The sequence below is a fragment of the Humulus lupulus genome, chromosome 1 (assembly GCF_963169125.1).
Source record: "Humulus lupulus chromosome 1, drHumLupu1.1, whole genome shotgun sequence".
NCBI classification, from domain to species: domain Eukaryota; kingdom Viridiplantae; phylum Streptophyta; class Magnoliopsida; order Rosales; family Cannabaceae; genus Humulus; species Humulus lupulus.
In genome coordinates, this window is record NC_084793.1 from 87,074,142 (window position 1) to 87,097,286 (window position 23,145).

The 23,145-nt window shown below is 32.3% G+C and overlaps 1 protein-coding gene and 1 long non-coding RNA gene across 2 annotated transcripts; both read left to right on the forward strand.

The window, feature by feature from the left end:
• Positions 1–18,624: 18,624 nt before the first annotated feature.
• LOC133817867 (probable UDP-N-acetylglucosamine--peptide N-acetylglucosaminyltransferase SEC) lies at positions 18,625–19,414 on the forward strand. The gene is made up of 5 exons (XM_062250493.1): positions 18,625–18,644; positions 18,755–18,871; positions 18,960–19,044; positions 19,123–19,290; positions 19,394–19,414. Exons 1-5 carry the CDS (start codon positions 18,625–18,627, stop codon positions 19,412–19,414), a joined length of 411 nt encoding a protein of 136 aa, XP_062106477.1.
• Positions 19,415–19,448: 34 nt separating this feature from the next.
• Positions 19,449–19,713, forward strand: LOC133813974 (uncharacterized). Its single transcript, XR_009884764.1, has 2 exons — positions 19,449–19,542; positions 19,627–19,713. It is a non-coding gene; the product is annotated as an uncharacterized LOC133813974 (long non-coding RNA).
• Positions 19,714–23,145: the final 3,432 nt, after the last annotated feature.

Here is a 23,145-nt window from a genome sequence, read left to right on the forward strand (position 1 = left end):
TAAGTGTTTCGCTTACCTAGTTGTTTCGAGTTGTAGGTAAGCTCAATGGCAAAGTGGATCAGTGGGCGCTGGACCTTATCTGTGAGGATGTACATGTGGACCAACCTTTTGGGAATTTATGTTTTGGGGATTTGAACCCATATGATAACTAATATTTTATTTTGGGCTTGTTGAATGATATTTTAAGTATTCACATACTTCCAAACTAGTGCATGTTTTGAAAAGTTTTTTTTATATGGGTTTTTCGGTTACCTTATTTTAGAAAATGAGTATGTTTTACCACAAATTATGTTAAGAGATTTTACAGGACGTTACATGCAAGCTTAGAATAAAAATATTATATTTTGCCTTATAAGTAATGTTCTTTGATTTTTTTTTTTGTTTCATTAGATTGATTCACACTAAATACTTTGAAAGTATAATTTTAAAAGTGTAGATAAATCCTATATTTATATGATAACTTGAGCTTAAATAGAAAATCTCGTTTGAAGAAATGATAGTTTGATTAATTTTGACTATTAATAAAACTTGGGAACCAATATAATTATAAATATTATTAAGCTTATATTTTGTGGATCCTATTATCTTAATAATCTTCCTATTACAACTTGTTTACAATTCTACCTTGTTTATTTTTCTTCTCTTAAATATCTTTATTTTCAATCTTTTATTTTATTTTCTTTACATTAAATATTATCAATCTTTGGAGCTAGGTTAGAATTTATTTAATTTTGGTTTAAAATAGTTTCTTTTTTATTTTAGACAACTCATTTGGGTTTGACCTCGTGCTTACACGAACAATATACTTCATATATGATTCGTACACTTGCGAGTTATAAATAATTAAAACATACCTTTTTTGGGTCCATCAAGTTTTTGCCGCCGTTGCCAGGGAGTTGCAAGAAAAGAAACGAATTTTTTTTCAAGATTAGTGAATTATTCTACTAGTTATTTTAATTTTTGCACTATAATATACATATACATATATATATAAATATAAAACTAAAAAAAAAAGATAAGAAGAAAATTTTGGACGGTTCTACAACCCATTAAAAAAATTTACTTATATATATATCTATTTATATTTATGCTTTCTATTTTTTTAGTTGACGATAGTTATGCCTCCTAATTTATTCTTTATTTTTTTAAATTTTTTTGTAATATTTTTATTTTTGCTATATTTTTGTTAGTTGACGACACTTGTGCCTTCTAACTTTTGTGGTAATTTGCTTTATTTAATTTTGTTATTATATTTTTCTGCATATTTACTAGTTGATGGAAATTTTTGCCTCCTAGTTTTTACTTTATTTTTGTTATGGTTGATGGCATGCTATGCCTCCCAACTCTTGTTCAATTTTAACTAACATTATATATTTTGTCCTATTTTATTTGTCTTATCATATTATTGTGTAAATGTGAAAAAATACTTAAAATAAAAATTAAAAAAAAAATTCTTGAAACTCTTATTATGCTCTATGGTTACAGTATTGACTGGTCTTTCATATCAAAAAAGATTTCTTGAAGTCGTCATTGAGTTTTTACCATATGGATAATTTTAATTATAGTTGGAATTTTGAGTACTACTATTATGCATAGGTAAATTTAAATTATGGAGAAACCAATGATATGCATTCATATGGGGAATCCTTTGATAGCCCATTTGCCCCCGCCTACTATCCAAACTTTCATGGAGTCATACCCAGTCTCCAATGAATCAAGGGCATGAGTTCAACATGCCTAATCAAAGTCATGCCCAATTCGATCTGTCATATCCCATCCAACAAGAAATGAACCCATCTTTAAAGGATACCCTACAACAGTTCATGCAATCAACCCACCAAATCCTACAATTCCTGTCTCAGTCAATCTCATAAATTGAGACACTAATAGAGCAACTTGCAATTGTTATGATAGAGTCGGAAAAACAAGTTCATCCCAACCAACTAATTCTCAATCCAACACAGTCAAATTAAAGGTGAAAAAGAAAATGAATTTGTTGAAGAACTTGTAATAAACATCCAACTGCCAAATGAAACAAAAGAGTTGGATGAAATAATTTTCGAGGCTCATGAGGAAAATGAAAAAGATATTATTATATCTCAAGAACCCATAATTGAAAAATTTTGTATATTTACTCAAAATGAAAAGGAGTGTGACGTAGATGTGCAATTTTCTCATTTCATTGATATTTTATCAAAATTGCATATTTCTAATTTTTGTGTAGGTGTGATGTTATCAATTATTATTTATAGAATTTGCATTAAACTCATAACTCATCCTACAAATGAAATTCTACACCATTGATTGGGTGTAGGTTAGAAGAAAAAAATATATAGTCATGTTAAAGACTATAAACTAAAGCGCTTTATGGGAGGCAACCCATACTTTTCATGTTTCATTTTATATTTCACTTTTGTTGTGTGTTTTTGTTTCATGTTTTTCAAAAGCTTGAAGAAAACTTCTTGCCCAAAAAGAAAAAAAGAAGAGAAGAAAACAAATGAGCCAAATCAAGGAAGCATACATCGAAGGGAGTAGTTCTTAACTTTTTCCATTTTTATTACTCATTGTGGATAATGTTTCATTTGAGTTTGGGGGTAGTGTGTGTGTGTGTGTTTTTCTTTTTGTTTAAAGTGCTTTTCTTTTTGTTTATGTGTGTTTTTCATTTGTTATAAAATGTTAAAAAAAAAAGTTGGTGATATTTTTCATGTCCAACTAAAAACCTTAACTAAGTTTAATTGTAGTTCTCTTAAAAATATGAATAGCTCTTAAGCTTTGTTTTTAATTATTGGCCCAAGTTTTCTAAGATTTTTTTATAAATATTTTTCATAATAGAACACTTCTATTTCTTATAAGTTTATATGAAAAATAATATTGCTTAAATCTTTTTAGAAATCAAGATTGATTGTTTGATAAGCTTAATCTGTATTCATAATTTTTTGGAACTATTTTCGTTATGCAATTTTGAGGAAATACTTAAGATATCACCAATAAAAAAAAATTGAGTGTTTTAATTTTCTTTTGCTTGAGGACTAGCAAAACTTTTAGTTTGGGGGTGTGATAACTCTACAAAATAGAGTTATTTTACCACTTTTTTTTATGCTAATTGTTGCTTAGTCTTTGAATTTTTAAGTAATTTATTAAGTTTTTAAGTAATTTTTGAATTTATTAGTCTTATTGTAATTTTTTTAGATTTTTATATGTTTTTATAGATATTTTATTGTAATATGTTGTAGTTTAATTATTTTAAATTAATGTTGTTAAGTTAGAAGTAAAAACATTGCACTTTTATTGAGCTTAATTGTTAAAGTAAATTAAGTTTTAATTAGTATTTTCATGGAACTTATGTTGTATATTTTATTATTGAAAATATTTAGTTTAATTTAATTGATGTTTATTTTATAGGAAATATGTTGTATTTTTGGTCTCTTGAAAAACAAGAAAAATGTAGAAAATAAAGTAACATTTTCAAGGAAAAGAAAGAGAAAAAAAAATGGTATTTCTGAAAAGCTTCAGCTCAAGGAGCTGAAGCCCACAAGCCCAGGCCAATACCCCAGCTGCCTAGCCGGCGCAGCCAGCGCCTCCAGCTGCGCCTGACGCCTGACTTGCACCCACGACCGGCACCCACTGACCCCGCCTTAGCCTCCCTTCAGCCAGCTGCCACCTGGGCCTACGCCCACCAGCCCGCCTAGGCCTGCCCAGCCTTCGGCCCATGCGCCTGCCCCAGCTCCTAGGCCAGCTGCTTCCCACCAGGCCAACCACGCCTAAGCACAACAGCTCCTAGGCCTGTCAACAGCTGCCAAACCCATGCATGCCTCCAATTTTCTTGAGCCCAACAATGTTTCCTTGTCCCACAATGTCGAAAAATGCCATTTTTTACCAAACTTTTCTACTAATTTCACTACAAAATCTATCATTACACCCCAAAATTCACCTTCACATGGCTTAAGACATCTTTATACACTAATTATGCCATATTATTCTTCATTTAAAATTTAATTAATTTAAATTGATTATTTTAACTCTTTATTTTTTGCTATGAATAAGGGATTGGAAGACCATTATAGAGGAGGTTACACTACACACTTACCATATTTCAAGACCACTCCATTCTCTTTATCTTCTTCTTCTTCTTCTTCTTATTTTTGGTTAATTTTCTATGTATTTTAGAGGAACAATTTGGGGGTTCTCCTCCAAATTTTCCTAGTTATGTTTGTAATTTTTTGTAACGCCCTGGCTACCCCAGAACAGTTACGGTGAACAGTTTACCAGAAATTTGACTCGCTACCCGAGTCCTTTGGTTAAAAACGTGATCTAAGTGTTATTATTAGGTTAAGGTGAAAGACCAGTAAAAAGGAAAGGATACATTTCATTAAGTAAATAAACTGCTCATGAGCCTTTCAAAATGTTTACAAGTAATTCGTAATACAAAAGGGTCGCTACAGTTTCAAATTTACAATTCCCGCCGACCTAAGCGGCAAAAGTAGGGTAAACCCCTAGTCCCTCTGAGAACTCATTGACCGTGGTGGTCAAGCGGCCCAGTATGTACACAACATCGCCCAAGCTCTCCACTCAAGGTTGGGTGAGCTTCTCTTTTCCTTTACCTGCACCACATAGCACCCATGAGCCAAGGCCCAGCAAGAAAACACAATAAAGCATGATATAATATCAACAATAGTCATAATAATTGTTCAGGATCAACAGTCCAAGCAGACAGGTGACAACAGCCAAAAGTCACAATAACGGGTACAGCTCCCTCCTAGCCATGTGACGATAGGGTCACCAGGGCTAGCTGATAGTGGTTCTTTCATAAGTTTGATCAGGACAGGTGCATGGTAATTGGTCACCAACATAACCTTCCTCCCGACTCTAGAGTCGTAACTATGGACAGCGTCCCCTAGCCATGTGACAAACGGTCATCGGGGTCATATACCTTGGCTATGAACATCTGGTCTTAGACCAGACAAGTGCTTATAAGTTCATCGACCTTAGGGTCGGTCCCACATTAATGCCATAGAGCCATTCAATGCGTGTTCATCGACTCTAGGGTCGGTCCCTGACTAGTCAGTGCCATAAACAAGTAATCAGCGTTCACTAGCATTTAATATGTAATCCAAGTCCACATATATCAACCAACATGCCTCAATATCAAGCCATGCATGTCATATACCTATACATGGTGAAACTGTATTCATATACTGTTTTCTTACCTCTGGTTCGAGTGAGAATTATTATATGAACGACCCTTGAGAACGATCAACCTTTAAATCCCTTGACGGTCACCTGGTCATAACCAAAATATAGGATTCATCAATAAAAATGATAACAGAGGGCTCCCAAACCAAAACCCAGCCTCCGAGACATCAAACACCACCCAACCGGGTACTAGGTTCAACCCCGAGGCCTAAGGTTTGAATCCCCAAGCTAAAAACCCCATTTTGGAAAAAATGACCTTAAGGGCTGCGGCCCTCCCCTGCTGCGCCGCGGCGCGCCCTTAAACAGAGAGGGACTCCCCTGCTAGACGCCAAGGGCCGCGGCGCTCCCCTGCTGCGCCGCGGCGCCCAGCCCAGACCAGCCACATAACCACACACGAACTCAATTTTTCCCCTGCGTTTTTCCTCTCAAACCAGCCCTTCAAACCAAGCCATAACCTCCTCCAAACACTTATTTAAACCTCCAAACATCACCCATAACTCACCCTCATCAAAACCCAAACTTATCATCAATCAAAACCTCTTCAAATCCACACTTCTATCAAGAAATCAAAACTGAAAAACTAAAGAGGAAAACAGAGCATAACCTGAGTTCAATAACTAAAACTCACCTTAAAACCAGCTTTAAACCTCCCTCACTAGATTAACCAAGTCCACCAACCCAGTCTTTGAATTCCCTAGCTTGAATCCCCACCTAGAGCTCAAGAACCTCAAAGGTAAGATGAAGAAGATAGTGTACGGGAAGGAAGAAGAAAAATCTCTGTTTTTGTTCTGTTTATTCCACATGCTTCTACAGCCAACTAAAGGGTAATATAAATCCCTCCAAATGACTAAAATACCCTTAAGTCACTTTAAGCCTCTAAAACCATTTTAAGGGTAAAATTGGTACTTTCCACTTACACCGTTAATCATAATTAACGCTTCCCAATTCCCGCTAATCTCAATATCCTCAAACACAAATAATTCATATCCCATTACCCTAAAATCCCCGGTAATGCTATAATCACTAATATCACCCCGAGACTCACCCCGACCTCAAACCTGTTATGACCAAACCGTTAAATCACAATTAAAGATCGTCTCATGCCGAAGTACTCGAACCAATCCACATTATAATGTGGTCTCACAATATATCATTGACATACAAACAAGTATACAATTATACCCCCAACGGGCCAAATTACCAAAACACCCCTGTAAACAAATGTGGACTCACATGCATGCATTTAACATCATATTATAATATAATTCTCATAAACATGCATAAACACATTTAATGGCATAATTAAACAGTTATGGCCCTCCCGGCCTACCAATCCAGCCATTAAACCATAATAGGGAATCCGGGGCATTACATTTTTAGTTTGTATTTTCTATTCTAGTTATGGGTTTCTAATCTTTTTAAGATTATTAAGGTGATGATGAAACAATATGTAACTAAATAATGTTTATTTTGTATGTTGATTTCTATTTTTGTGCAATAAGTCTATGAATTTTCTTCTTCAAATATCTTCTTTCATCTTTAATATCTTGTATTGTTTATTGTTGGAGAATATTTACACTTTGTTCTTCATTTGTGCAAAATCATAATATTCTTTGATTAAGGTGTGCCATTAAATTGAGCACATCCAAGCTTAGAACAAATATATTATGTTTTGCCTTTTAAGTAATGTTCTTTGATTTTTTTGTTGTTTCATTAGATTGATTCATACTAAATACTTTGACATTATAATTTTAAAAGTGAAGATAAATCCTATATTTATATAAGATAACTTGAGCTTAAATAGAAAATATAGTTTGAAGAAATGGTAGTTTGATTAGTTTTCACTATCAATAAAACTTGGGAATTAGTATACTTAAAAATATTATTAAGCTTATATTTTGTGGATTCTATTATCTTAATAATTTTCCTATTACAACTTGTTTACAATTCTATCTTGTTTATTTTCCTTCTCTTAAATATCTTTATTTTGAATCTTTAATTTTATTTTCTTGACATTAAATCTTATCAATCTTTAGAACTAGGTTAGAATTTATTTAATTTTGGTTTAAAATAGTTTTTTTTTATTTTTTTTATTTTAGACAACTCATTTGGGTTCGACCTCGTGCTTACATGAACAATATACTTCATATACAATTTGTGCGCTTGCGAGTTATAAATATTTGAAACGTACCCATTTTGGGTCCATCAGTTACAAACTTATTATTATGATCATAATTTCTCAAATCACTACTAGAAATATAGGCCTCAACTTCATTTTTTATAGAAACAATAATTAAAAATCGAAGTAAAAGCTTCTAAATAGGTTTTTACTTCGCTTGTGGGAATGACCCTTCAAAATAATAGGCTACTACTTCGCTTTCATAAAAAACGAAGTAAAAAGAGCAATAAGACAAGGGTCGTGTTTGGTTGGTACACCAAAGAGGGGGGGCGGGGGTTCCACTTCGGTTTTCATGAAATACGGAACTGGAAAAGTGCACGTTCCGAACAAGGCCCTTAGTTATTTTGAGACCCTTTGACTTCAGTTTATATATAAAAATCAAAGTGGACATCCATTTTTATATATAAATCAAAGTAAAAGGGTTTTAAAACCCTTTTCCCCTTCACTTCGGCCTCATTTCCCTCATCTCCCTCTCTAAAGCAGCAACCCAAAAGCCAAAAATGTCAATTCTGGTCGTACGATTGATGAGGGTTTGATTTTCTAACCATTTTTAAAAAATATTTCCACCATTTCGGACAAATTTTCTTGTGCAAAAACTTAAGTATAGGCTAAAAATTGATCTATTTTCATTTTTTAGGGAAAAAAAGGCTTTGGCAGTGAGTATATTTGGAGTTCGAAAAATGAATTGCCTACATGATTTTGATCGGATATTTGGGGTTTAAATGCGTTCTTGAGCTTTAAAATAGGTATGGATCGTTCAATATTTGGTTGTATGATTTTGTTTTTAATTTTATATATTATTTTTAGATTTTTTATTTTTATATATAATGTGTTGAATATGTTGTGTGTATATAGGTTTAGAGTTGATTTTGAGCATTAAAGAATGTTTGAATCCAAAAATAATTGTTTGTATTATTTTTTTATATCAATCCGAATTTCATATATATATTTTTGTAATATTTTGTGTGATTTTAAATTTATTTATTTATTATGCTATTTTATATAATGTTATCAATAATATATACATTGGTGAATTTTAAAATTTGTGAGAAGGTGAGCTTCCCACTTCAATATTTTAACTTAGCTAGGTAGTGTTGTTGCTAATGTTATAATAACTAAGAAAACATAGAATGCTTGGATTACCATTAACATTTGTTTTTTTTTTTCTATAACTAGCTAGTTTGATATGTTGTTTATTAATTATGTAACAAATTTTTTAATCTTTTTAACAGTCTTGTTGATTTAGTGGTGAGCTTGCTGTTGATTTCAGATGACTTCAATCAAGAGTAATATTGAAGGTGTATAATTTTGTAATTTTAGTTATCACTATTGCAACATTTATTTACCAAATTAGTGAAGTAGGTTCTGCAAAATTTGCGTGTTGTGGTGATATAAGGATGAAATTATGTGTGTTGAATTTGTAGGTAATTATGAAATTAGAATATGCTATAAAAACAGAGGAAAATCTGCCAAATTTTTTCTTATGATTTATTAACTGCTGTCTTTAGAGTTTTACCTAAAGAACTATAGTGATCCTGAAAGAATTCGATGTCCATGTTGTTAATTAGACTAAGGTATCCCTTCAACTTTAACTAAATCTCAGGACAAACATGAAACTAATAAATGACATTCTGCTTATTTGCTTTGTGATATGTTGAATATGTTCATAGTAAATTGTTATACATTAGAGATCTTGTACAAATAGAAAATGCATTAGAAACCCTAAAAGATAAAGTAAGTTTACTTTTCATAACTTATTTAAGTATAATATAAACTATAAAATAATCAATATTGTTATTAATTTATATTTGTTAATTTTGCAGTTTGATGGGAAAAAAGAATATTGTGAGATTGCAGACCTCTTGCCAATCCAACACAAATTATTAGGCTGGTTGATGACTTACAACCTATTTTGTTTATAAGTTCATTTAGTTCTATGTCAATGTGAATGTATCAATGTTTAGGCTATTTTACTTAAGTACATATATCAATGTATATTTTTTTTTATTGTACCTAAGTACTTATAACATTGTATAAATAATTAATTTATAAGATTTTTAATTTCTAATAGATTGAGCCATTAAAAAAAATTAGAATTAATTCCAATTGCAAATATATATATAAATTCAAAATTTCACCATTAAAGATTCATAATTAATTTCCAATTTCATTAAATTCAGTTGAAAATAAACAAATAAAAAAATAAGCTTCTACTTTAGTTTTTATGTATAAACCGAAGTAGAGAGTTTCCACTTCGGTTTTATACATAAAAACCGAAGTAGGAAGAATGACAAATCTTACCAGCACTTCCATTCAACCTTTTCTACTTCGGTTATTATGTATAAACCAAAGTAGAAATCTCACTTTCCACTTTATTAGTTTATACATAATAATCGAAGTAGAAAGTCTTTTTTCTACTTCGATTTTTCACCACTTTTACTTCGCCTCGAACTACTTCAATTGCGAATTTATAAAAAAACTGAAGTAGTTCTACCTTAAAAGCTGAAGTAAAAAATCCATAATATATGTAATATTTGATAAAATAACATTTCTCACATAGTTTATTTAATCATAATATTATATTATTTATAAAATAAAATAACATTTTCTACGTGAATATTATTTTGCATTGAATGAGTATTTATACAAGCTAAATGATAATTCTAGAAGAGAATACAAAGACAACAACTGTCCCGATAAACTTCAAGAATAGTGGAAAAGTAGTAACAAATTTTGTACTAAAAGGAGTATACAAAAATGATTCAATGCAGCTCATGAATCTATTGCAGTGTCTTCATTGTTGCATGCTTCTTCAATACCTTCCCTCAAGCTAAGTTGTGGTGAAGCAATCACAGTTAACTTGTCTTTCAATTTGTTGATTTTTGTATAGTGAGGGGTTTAGTAAGTATATGTACTTGTAAATCTGTTGGCACATATATGACTTCTACCTCCTTGTTTTGTACTTTGTCACGTATGTAATGGACATCGACTTCTACATATTTTGTTCTGAAGTAAAACACTGGATTGGATGCTAATTGTTTGGTACCCGAATTATCACACCAGATTGTTGGATGCTTTGAAGAATCGATGCCAAGTTCTGATAGAAGTGACTTTTACCATAAAACCTCCGTGGCATCTTGTGCTAAAGCCCTGTATTCGGCCTCGGTACTCGACCGAGACACAAAACTTTGCTTCTTGGAGCTCCAAGCAACTAAATTGCCTCCAAAATATGTGCAATACATTTTGAATTAGTCAGAATTACTGTGGTTGTCAATTAACTATCATATAACAAACGAGCTAGCCTAGTCAGAATTGCAATAGCCTTCAAGATTGAGTTGCTTAGTTGGAGAAAACAATAATCCTTGACCTATTGTTCCCTTCAAATATATGAGTATACACTTGCAGGCTTTCCATTGAAGGGTTATTGGTGAGTGCATTAACTGACTGAGTTTGTTGACTACATATGCGATATTGGGTCACCTTAGTGTCCGATATTGCAGGGCTCCTAAGGTGCTTCTGTACAATGGTTGTTGATCAAATAACTCACTATCATTAATGAATAACTTGTCACTTTGATTCATTGGTGTAGCACACGGTTTAACATCAACCATGAGAGCCTTTTTGAGTAAGTCAATTGCATATTTTGTTTGAGACATATGAATACAATAAGGCCCCCTCAATGCCTCAAATCCAATAAAATATGATAGCTGTTCTAGAGACTTGAGTGAGAAATTCTTGTCGAGTAGCCAAATGACATGTTGAACACTCTCACAGTTGTTGCCCATGATCAATATGTCATCTACATATATGAGAAAAAGCATCAGAGTGTTGTTGTGGTTCCGAAGAAATAGTGAATTGTTAGATTTTGAATTGTTCAATCTAGTGGTAATTACGAACTGTTGTAGAGTGTCATACCATGCACGAAGGGCCTGTCATAGGCCATAAAGTGCTTGATTAAGTTTGCTAAATGTGTATAGACTTGTTCAAGTAGAGTGTCATTTAGGATAGCATTATTGACATTAATTTTTTTTAAAAGGCTAGTGATGCGTAGCTTCAAGTTTAAGGAAGATGCAAATGGTGGGTGCTTTAACCACTGGACTAAATGTCTCCATAAAATTGATGCCAATAACTTGTTGAATGTCCTTGGCCACTAAGCGGGCTTTGACCCTGTTAACTTCACCAATTGGTTTTTGTTTGACCCAAAATATCCACTTATTCTTAACTATATGCATATTCGGTTCAAGCATGACAAGAGTCCAAGTGTTGTTGCTCCTGAGAGCATCAAATTCTTCATGCATAACTTTCTTCGAAAGTGGTTGAGTGAGAGCCTCACTGGTTGATTTAAGTGTACTTAAAATATTAGATATAGAGAAAACATGAGGTGATGTGACGAGGGCTCGGGGTTAATAAATTCCAGTTTTGGCCCTTGTAGTCATGGGATGAATGGATTGAGTAGGTTTTTAAAGATTTTTCATATGTTTGGGAATGAGATGGGGAGGCAATGGAAGGAAGTTGAATGTGAAGAAGTGTAATAGGTGGTGAGGAGTTTGGACTTCTAGTCTGAGTGTAGGATGATGCTAAGTGTGGAGGAGAGAAGTAGGTGATTTTGCAGGGGTGGTTGAATCAGTAGTGGCATCTCTTGGTGCAAAGTCACGAGCAAAAGAAAAATCAGAGGCAATCCATTGAAAAAAATTAATTGTAGACAGTGCGTATTCAGTGAGAGTTAATTGGCGTTGAGGTATGCTGAAACAACAAGCAAATGGAAATTCTTCTTCCTTAAAGTTCACCCTATGCCTAATAAACATGCGGCCACTAGGATGCAAGCATTTGTATCCTTTATGGTTGGGACTATATCCTACAAAAACACATTAAGTTGATATGAATTGAAGCTCATTACAATTATAAGGATGAAGGTGAGGATAATATGTGCACCCAAAGACTCGTAGGAAGTGTAAATTGGGTTTCTTTTTGTATAGAATCTGAATTGGAGATTTGTAAAGAAGTGTGTGTGTGCTGAGATGATTAATAAGGAAGGTTGAGGTATGAAATACCTGATGGTAACAAGTTTACCATGTGTGCAGCGAAATGCACGGGGTGGTGGGCCAAAGAGATTTAAAAAAAATTCATATAAACTAATTTAAAATAATAATTACATTAATATACATACATTAATCAAAACACATACAAAGAAGAATATACCATTTGAAGTCTTTCAAGAGTCCTTGCAATCTTTTAGTATTAAATAACAAACATTCAATCCTAGTAATCAGGAGCTACTCATACCAAGATCATCAAAGATGTTCTCTACACCTCAAGATGTGTGTGGGCTCATAGAATAATTGTGTGATTTTTAGTGATTCACAAGATGTACTCAACACATGAGATCTTGGAATTAGGTATTGAGATTGCTTTTCAGGCTTAGAGAAAAGATACGATGTATTTTCTCTCTATATGTGAAAAATTTGAGTCTCTAGAGAACTCTTTTTCTATTTAATTGTTTTATAATTTAATTAAATTAAAAAATCACAAAAATAAAAAATTTTAATTATTAAATTTATTAAATAAATAAAATATCCTAGACCAAGTCTTGTGATTCTGTTACACGCCACAGTTCAACGTATGCCACAGTGCAACGTTTGACACATGTCTTTTTCAAGACATGTGTCTTAACGATTTTATTTATTATTTATTTAATAATCTATTTATTCAAAAAATGATAAAATATCTAAAAAAAACTAATAGCCAACCTTATCATATAAATATTTTAATTATCTAAATAAATTTCTCAACCAATTAAAATCAAATTTGAAGCATCACATTTATTTTTCACATTTTTAAATAAAGAAAAAACTAATGAATTCAAAATTAATTATTTTTATTATTTTATTAATAATTTCATAAATTATTTTTATTATTAATTAATAATTTCAAAAATTATAATTAATTATTTAATTAGTTAATTTCAAAAATTAATAATTAATTAAACTCAATTACATATTTGCCCTAAAGAACAAATTTATTCAAAATATGTCATTTCATTAATTAAACACAGTTTCAACTCTTACACTCAGCAATGTTGATAGAGCCACCTTTGGGACCTATGGACCTATAATTTCAAGCTCCAATAAATTTAGATTATTAATTAAATCTCTTTAATATAATAACATTAATTTATTAATCTCAATACCATTCCACTAATAATATGAAACTACACTCTTGCAATTATAGACATTTATTTATAGAGTACTTTTTAAAGATATAAAGCGTCCATCGACTTAATCATTACATGAATTCAATATTCTATTTATGGTTCATAATTAAAGTAGGGATCATCGTTTTACATCTTTAATTATTTCTTATTTCCTTAAGTACCATTAACTTTACTTGTGAATGTTAATTCATAAACTCATTTATGAATTTGAGATCAATAACATTTCAGTTCCAAAAGTTAACCCTTAAGGGAACCATTATTTAATTTCACTCATAAAGGTATAGATTCCATATCTACATACTATGTCCCTAGCCACTTACATCAATGAGTCCCCAAAACAAAAGTTTTCAACCTGATAATTTTGACAAACCATAATGAGTGAATCAAATGACTCAAATGACATAAACAAGAGTTCATTGTAACTTATGGATTGAGATCAAATTGTATATGATCACATTATTTATATGTTTAATTAATACTTATAAAACAAAACAGTATTCAATTAAGTATTAATAATATATTGGGTTTAGTTCTTATATAATCACATTATACAAAGTACCTCCACTAAGATGTCCTACTATATCATTAATCTGGATCTAAATTACATATATTCATAATACTAGTGAACCGTACATATATATATATATACAATATTTAATCCAAAGAATCCATATAACTTTGTATTACTGTGAACTATATAAATTTGTTTCCTACAATCTTAATCTTCTAGTACAAATACAATATTGTAGTCACAATAACAAATTTGGAAATTTTCTGATATTCATATAATAAGAATAATAAACAATCAATGGGAAAATCTACTATAAGGGCTTCAAAAAGAGCTTCATAGGTGGGGCTTTTGTGTATTCCCAATCCGTGAATAGTTTTTGGCGTGATAATTTTTATGAGCGTGTATATTGTAGTTATTTAGAGCATTCTGAAATTTTTTAGAAATTCCAAATAATTTACAGTTCCAAAAACTAGGTTCAAAACGGGTTGTTGCACGCGTGACATACTTTTTTATGCAAGTGGAAAACAACATGTTTGAACCTAGATTTTGGCACTGTAAATGATTCAGAATTTTCATAAAATTTGCAGGATTCTCTAAATAACTACAATATATACAGTCATAAAAAAATCGTACCAAAAACTATTCACGGGTCGAGAATACAGTGTGGCTCTTTTTGAAGCCCTTACAGCAGAATCACCCAACAATCAATATATGCAAAATTTCATCTTAATTATATATTTCATAAAACATTGTTTGATACATATGCTTTTAAGAACACCATTCCTAACAACGCCTCCCACAAATATTAAAGTACCATGTGTGTAACATATTAAATTTTAAAATAAATATATGTGAATATATTTATCTATTACCCGAGATATTGATGTTGGGAATTATGCCCTTAAAGTAATTAGAGTTGACAATAGTTTTAATGAAATGAATAAATAAATTGAATTATTGTGTATATGTAGCTTATGTACTATATTATTGTTAATAATATTAAGTAAATATCAGAAAATTCCCAAGTTCATCTATGTTGTCTCAATCTCATATTGGTATGAAAGGATTGAGATTGAGATAATGAACTTAAATAGTTCGTAGTAAAATAAAGTTTTGGAATCTTTAGATTAATTACTACTAGTACGGTCCACTAGTATTATGAAAACATGTGACCTAGATCCGAGTTACTAGTGTAGTAAGACACTTTAGTGGAGGTACTTTGCATATTGAGAGTATGTAGAAATGAACCAGATGTGATTTGATAATATTTGTTTAAATACCATTTCGTAGTATTATAAAACACATCAACTGGTGGTCATATATGTAACGACCCAAATTTCCTAATAAGGTTTAGGACCTTGATTAGGAGGCCGAGAGGGCCATAATTGATTTATTGTCCCATTATATGATTATAGGCATGTGTTATGTGGATCATATTATTATATGATGATAAATGCATGCATATGAATATATATTTAGTTATGAGGGCATTTTGGTAATTTGGCCCGTTGAGGGCGTAATTGTATATTTGTATGCATATTGGTAAGCTATTGTTGAGGCCACATTATAATGTGGATTTGTTCGAGCTGTTCGGCATGAGATGATATTTGAGTATAAGTTAGCGGTCTGGTCATAACGGGATTAAGTTTGGGGCTCGGGGTGAGTCCCGGGGTAATTTGGGGATTAGAGCCCTGCCGGGAGTCACTACACTAAATACCTTTTTTTATAACACATAATTATAAGTTAATTGGAAAAGTATTATAATAGGTATAAAGTTAAAATGGAGGGAAAAAAAAAAAAACTCAATTAATGCAAAAGATTTTTTTCACCCAATATTTCTCGTCCATCGTTTCTCTAAACCCTCACCTCTCTCTTAACCCTCCATCATTTCTCTCAACTTTCCCTTTCTCAATCGATTATATTTAGCAAATTTCCCTCTCTCACTCGGTTGTAGTCATCCGTCAACAGCTCCATCGGCAGTTTGACCCATTTCCCCCTTTCCCGATAATGTGCGAGGACTCTCTTCATCTTCGGTGATGACCTTCCACTCTATTCCATCGACAGCTTTCATCTCGACAGCCGTTCACCCTGTTCCAGCCCTCCATCGATAACTTTCTTCTCAACCCCACTTTCTAACTCAAGGACACGGGACGAGTCTCACAGTTCACTGAAACCGTAAGGTAAATGTCTTAAATTGTTTAGTTTATATTTTGAAATAATTTTGATTGTCAAATTATATACATTTCTGGTTTTTATTTCGTAAAGAATCTGTATAATATCTTGTTATTAGCTTGTTGAGGTTTTTATTTCAATCTTAGTATATCATTTGTGGTGTTGTTAATAGCTTCAGTGTCGTTGTTTTCGACAGGTGTTTTAGCTGCCCAACTGAATAATACCCATCATCAAAAGAAGCTCAGATTTAGGTCCAATGGTGAGTTTAAGATACAACAAGTGGACTTTCAGTGGTGGAAATTTACATTGAACAATACCCATCAACCGACTTATTTACAGTGAAAAGCACAGGTGGAAATTTAGAAGACTCTGACTTGGGGATAAGCAAAAGGGGTCTAAAACAGCTGCATGAGATGTTTAATTCAGAAGGAGCAGTGCCAGAAAACCCAAAGGTTGCATACGGAAGGACGAAAAAAGGCCAAAGTTTATCTGTAGCAGAAGAGAGTGGACAAAATTTTGATAGTGTTTCGCAGATATCAACTGGAAGCCAGAAGCTGAAAAACTAGGTCCTATTTGAGTTTGAACGGGCATCAAAAGCTGAAACTGAGGTTCAAACTTTAAAGAAAACTTTGGCAAAGGTGCAAGCTGAAAAGGATACTCTCCTTTTTCAATATCAGCAAAGTGTAGAGAAGTTATCTAATATGGATAGAGAACTTAAGCATGCACAAAAAGATGTTGGCCTGCTAGATGAATGAGCAAGCAAAGCTGAAATCGAAATCAAAATATTGAAGGAATCCATTTCAGAACTAGAAGCTGAGAGAGATGTTGGTCTTCTTCAATTCAATCAGTGTTTAGAGAAGATATCTAGCCTAGAGAATCTGTTATCTCAAGCACAAGAGGAAGGAAAGGGGCAAAATGAACGAGCTCTAAGGGCAGAAGCTGAATGTCAGAATCTTAACCAATAACTTTTTAGATTAGAGGCTGAGAAAGAAGCTGGGCTTGTTCAGTACAAATATTGTCTTAAGAAAATTTCTATTTTGGAATTTAAACTATCACTTGCTGAGGAAAATGCCAGGTTACTTAATGAGCAAATTGAAAGAGCAGAAGCTGAAGTTGAAGCACTAAAGAAAGTTATCGCTGGGCTGAATGCTGAGAAAGAAGCTGCAGCACTTCAGTACAAGCAGTGCTAGGAGATTATTGCTATGGTGGAAGCTGAAATTTCTCAACACCTCCGCCTTCATCCACCGCATGATCCTTGCCGAGAAACCCAATCTCATCGTTTTCACTGGTAATATTCTCTTTACCTTCTTCGTTTCTTTTTAACTGACTTGGTATCCTTAAGTTGGGGTTGTTTTTATTTCTATAATTATTAGCAAAGTGATTTGTCTACTTTACAAAATTTTTTAATAGGGTTTGTATTTGATAGTGAGATTTTTAGCGAATTTTGCTAGCCATGAAAATTGACAACCCAGTTTTGAAAATAACATGTACATGATAATAACTAGTTGGGTTGTTCAGTCTGTGACTGTAAGTCTATACCTTGTGCTAGTTTGTTTTCTTAGAATTAATTATGTTTTAGCTCTGCTCTGTTAATACCCAGTTGCCCAATCGACTCAATCTCTTTTAACTGCCACTTGATCTTAATTTGGGGACCTATTTTTATATTGTCCAACAGGGGATAATATATTCGGATTTGATGCCACTAATGTTGCTAAGTCTCTAAATGTTGTGTTTTCCCCTGCAATAGCATTCAATATCCCATTCTCAAAGTGCCTCTTCACTCCAGCCATCACATATTCTCTATTGGAGTCTCTGAAATGGATTGGGTAAAATCTATCTCTTTGTTACATATTTGGAATTAGTATTTGCCCAATTTATTTTTATGTTTTTTTTGGGGAATTTCAGTTTTACTTACCGGAGTTTTCATTTTCTCCCTGAAGCAATGTGTGGTGAAACGACCATTCCTTTTTGCTGTTTGGAAAATGCACTTTTAATTCAATAGTGTACATTTTTACACATTATTGACTTAGCCTATAGTTTCTATGTTGTACTCTTATATTGCTATGTGAAACTTTGTCTGGATTTTATTACTATTCGCCGTTGGTTTATCTAATCTGATATTTGCATTTGTGCCACTCTCCAGTGTGTTTGTGATTGGGATGATCGTGAAAATAAGTTTATTGAAGTTGAAGGAATTCTGAGAAGACAGATAAAGGTAAAGGTTTTGTGTTTTTTAATTTGATGCTAATTACCACTTTACCAGTCAGGTTCCACTCTAAATCACTCAATCTTTGCTTTTAGATGTCTCTTATTCCTAGTGTACAACCTTTCCATGCAATAGCCTATTCAATTGATCCAATGCTTCCACTGGAGATAAGGTAAGTATTCTATTGCCTATATATTGCATTAGTCTGTTCTCTTTATTTACTGTCTTTTTTTGTCTTGTAGTAGTCTGTTCACTTTATTTACTGTCTTTTTGGTCTTGGAGTCGTAAATATGCTGCACACTGCTCTGTCATTGCATCTCGTTATTCTCTTCCTTCGTTCAATTATCCAGCAGCCTTGCCCATAAAGAGTGAAGGTGGAAGTAAAAGGCTAAGGGTCGGGTAAGTTTGAGATATACATTCTCTCTTCCTTTGTATGTACATACTGCCTATGCCTATTTTCATTTGCTATTACTGGTTTTGAATTCAGGTATTTTAGCAGCGACTTTGGTAACCATCCTCTATCTCATCTGATGGGTTCTGTCTTTGGTATGCATGATAGAGAGAATGTTGAGGTTGGTTGATTGTTCCAAAGATTAATGAATTTTCCCATTTCCTTCAACTACCATGCACTTAAACAAATCTGTTGGCAGGTCTTTTGCTATGCTTTAAGTGCAAATGATGGATCTGAATGGAGGCTGCGTATCCAATCAGAAGTGGAGCATTTTATAGATGTCTTATCCATGTCATCTGATATGATAGACAGGATGATTAACGAGGATAAAATACAGATCCTTGTCAATCTTAATGGTTATACTAAGGTATAGTATCACTTAAGCTATCCAGTGACATTAGGTCAAGGAACCTTGAAACATAATTATTAAGATTTAGTATGAATTTGCTCTTTTGTTCTTGATGCGTCAGTTTAGTTTGTTTCAAAATTGACGCTCTGTGTTGTGCAGGGGGCAAAAAATGAAATATTTGTCATGCAGCCAGCCCCTATACAGATTTCTTACATGGGATTTCCTGGAACTACAGGCGCGGACTATATACCTTACCTGGTTACTGATGAGGTTGGAGAGTTTGTAACCCCTAACCTTTATTGAATTTTATTTTGTTTCCTGTTTGATGTCTAACTTTGACATTCCCAATTACAGTTTGTGTCACCTTCTCAATTCAGTCATATTTATTCAGAAAAGATTGTCCATCTTCCTCATTGTTACTTTGTAAATGATTACAAGCAGGTTTGTTGTGTAAATTAGTAACTGATAATTTATTGGTGTTCCAGATGCTGTTCAAAGAGGTGTACAACCAGATCAGATTATTTTCACAGATGTTGCCATGAAGGGGAACATATCAAGCGCAGTGCTTTAGCAGATTTATTCTTGGACACGTAAGCATGCTTAATACCTTTTTTCTTTCTATTTTTTTATTATTCAAGTGTATTTATCTTAGTACAATACAATATGTAACTTTATTTTGACATTTGATGTTATGGCTTCTGCCTGAGTAGGCCATTATGCAATGCGCACACCACAGGCACTGATGTTCTATGGGTTGGTCTTCCAATGGTGACCCTTCCACTTGAGAAAATGGCTACACGAGTAGCTGGTTCACTGTGTTTGGCCACTGGTGTAGGAGAGGAAATGATAGTTAACAGGTAATGACTTAAAACAAACTTACAATTTGGTTAAAATAAGCTCACTCAATTTGGTAAAAAATGATTGTGGTAACTCACTCAATTTGAATACCAATATGCCCCAAATGAACTAGATTTGGTTGAAATTAATGAGTTTATTCTGCATTTTATACACTTATTATTTGTTTCTCTCTTCATTTTATAGACTTATTATTTTTTGTTGGTTGAGATTAATGAGTTTGTTCTGCATAACTTTGACCAACATTTAAAACTAAATGAAGAAAAAAATAGAAGAAAATTTTTGGCCTCATTCTTGTTCTTATGGCTAGAGACCAATTTTCATGTTGTCGAGTAATAAAATTTTAGTATGATATTTTTCTTTGTAGAGTAATAAAATATTTATTCATTCATTGCCTTTAGTTTTTCAAGCTACTCAAAAAGCTCCATAGCTGTATGGCACACTTATTTAGTGATGTTGGACTATTGGCTAATAATAATAGCTCTTTTTTTTTTTTTTTAATTTCTAGAGTTAGAAATGTTAGTGCTTGGCATAATTATAAATAATATATATTCTATTTTTTAGGAGCAAGATATTGTTTATTAAGATTGCTTATTTATCATTGAATTCCTTTATATATCTATATATATGTTTGTTGAACGTTTTCTACAATAAATCTCAATAATGATGTGTTTATATAAACAAATATTGACCTACATATTTTTGCATGATGTTGAGTGATGATTCTTATATACATACATATAAGAAAAAATGTGTATGATAACAAAATAAACTATGTGAACTATAGTAGTCTAAAACAGGGGACAAATTAATCCTATTGGGTTCTAGCTTTAGTTGTCTCATTAAGTTCATGTATGTTTTTGCTTCTAATGGAACAATAGACTTTTTGCTTTGCTAATGATTAAATGAATATTTTTTGTTTTTTTTCTTTTCTTTGTTTTTGTCTTGTGAATCCTTTTTCATTGGGATATTAACTTTGTTGTTCTTGTAGTGTCCCATGTGGGGCTCTTGTAGTCGCAACTAGTTTAATGCTTTATTTATGTTCATTTTAATGCTTTATCTATGTGCATAGACTGCCAATACAAGTGATTGCCAAAGAATATAACTCATACATTATCACTATTGGACATCATTTCTCTAACTAATTTTTATCTTCATTCCTCTCCTCTTCAATAACTGCGGAGCAATTTCTCTTCTATGAATTAGGTTATGTTTTAGGTTTGTGTGGTGTCAGTTTGTAGCTTGTTGTTTCTTTCTTATTTTTTTTCTAGTATTAATCTTTGATTAGTTTCCTCCCCTTGTAAGTTTGGGCTAATGTTGTTCTAAATTTTTCCTTTTGTGCTTGTAGTGGATTAGGCTAATCATAAGTACTCTTTGTCTTATTTTTGTTAATTTCTTTGTTGAATATTTGAATTATATATATGCTTTTTGTGTGAGTTTATATAAACTAAGAAAATAAACTTTGGGCATGTAGTTGAGTACTTGAAATTGAATCTTTTGGGGTTTGGTTTTTGTAAGGACAAATTTTCACAAGAGATTTAAATGTTTCTATAATATATGTGAAATTTTGTTATCTATTTTGCATTTGACATGTACAAAATTAGTTTAGGTGGTGTCTTGAATCATATCTACTTGTTTTGTTTGTCTAAATAGTTCATATAAAAAATTATAAGAAAAGTTTCTAAATGTATATTGCTCTAATATGGCATTGATATATATTGTAGTGCATAAGCTCTAGTTTCTACTGCAGTAGATAGACACAATTGAGATTCTTGGAAGGAAATAAGAAAGTCATTGAAAGTAGGGTTCACAATTATTTTCTCAGACAATGCCAAAGGATCCTTACTTTCTGTATATATGATATGCATGCAATTGCTTTTCTCTTTTACATATATCAATTTTAGGATTCTCATTATATTGTTAGAGTTATTAGTACAACTGATTGATGTAGAATGAGTTTTGCATGGATAAAATTCTGTTGTGAAAATAGTTTGGGAGCTGTCTCAAATTTTGGAAAGAAAACTGAACACCCTAGCTGTTCTTTTCATAATTTAAATGGTATTAGTCAATGTAATCCTGAAGATTTTCTGTTGTCTTTCCAAAACCCAGATCATTGATTCTAAGTTTCAATCTGTAAAAAGACAGTGGAAACTACAGTAGGATATTTGGCATCATTTGTCATTGCATTTGGATTATGCATTATATAGTGTGTATTTTAAGCCAAGTTATTTCCTATCTAAATATATAATCAACTGGTGTAATGGAATATGGTGATTGTTTTTTGGAATGTATACTTCCACTTTCTATTTTTATTGTCCCTAAAACAGATTTAAGAAGTTGGTTTGAAGCTTTTTTTTTGGCACTTCTATGCACATTGAGAATGTATAACACCTGTTCTGAATGGCAAAATATTGTAATGAAGATATGCTTGAAAATGACATTTGTGAACTTTAGAAGCTTTCATATCAGAGAGACAAGCTTTTTAGAACCTTTAAACTCTGTAGAGATGAATTTAGATAATGAGCTTATTTAGCAGCATGGGTTATTAAAAGTGTTGCTTCTTCTATATCTCTTCTAAGATTTACTACATCTAAGCTGCAATATGATGTTCTACATTTAAAAATTAAATGAACTTGATGCATTTGTTTAGATATTAAATAGAAATTATTTTATGTATGCTGATACAAGTGATATTAAACTTGTTGAGATGACTAGTTGACTTACTTGACTAGTCTTACCTACTTGTGTGGAATATAACAGAATATGACTTACTTGAGAAAACTTCTTGTCATTGTGTGCCTTGAGTGTGTAATCTCATGTTTGATAGTGAATTTGACTAAGGACCTCTGTTACCTTGGCTATAGGACTAACCTGATTTGGTTAAGTCCGAACCAAGAAAACTTGGGCGTTTCTGGTGTGTTTGATTAAATTCCTGTCAGCTGACTTTTTCTTCGATATTGTTAGCCATTTATCTGTGTGTTTGTGATCTGTTTTTGCAGGGGTTTATAATACAACAAC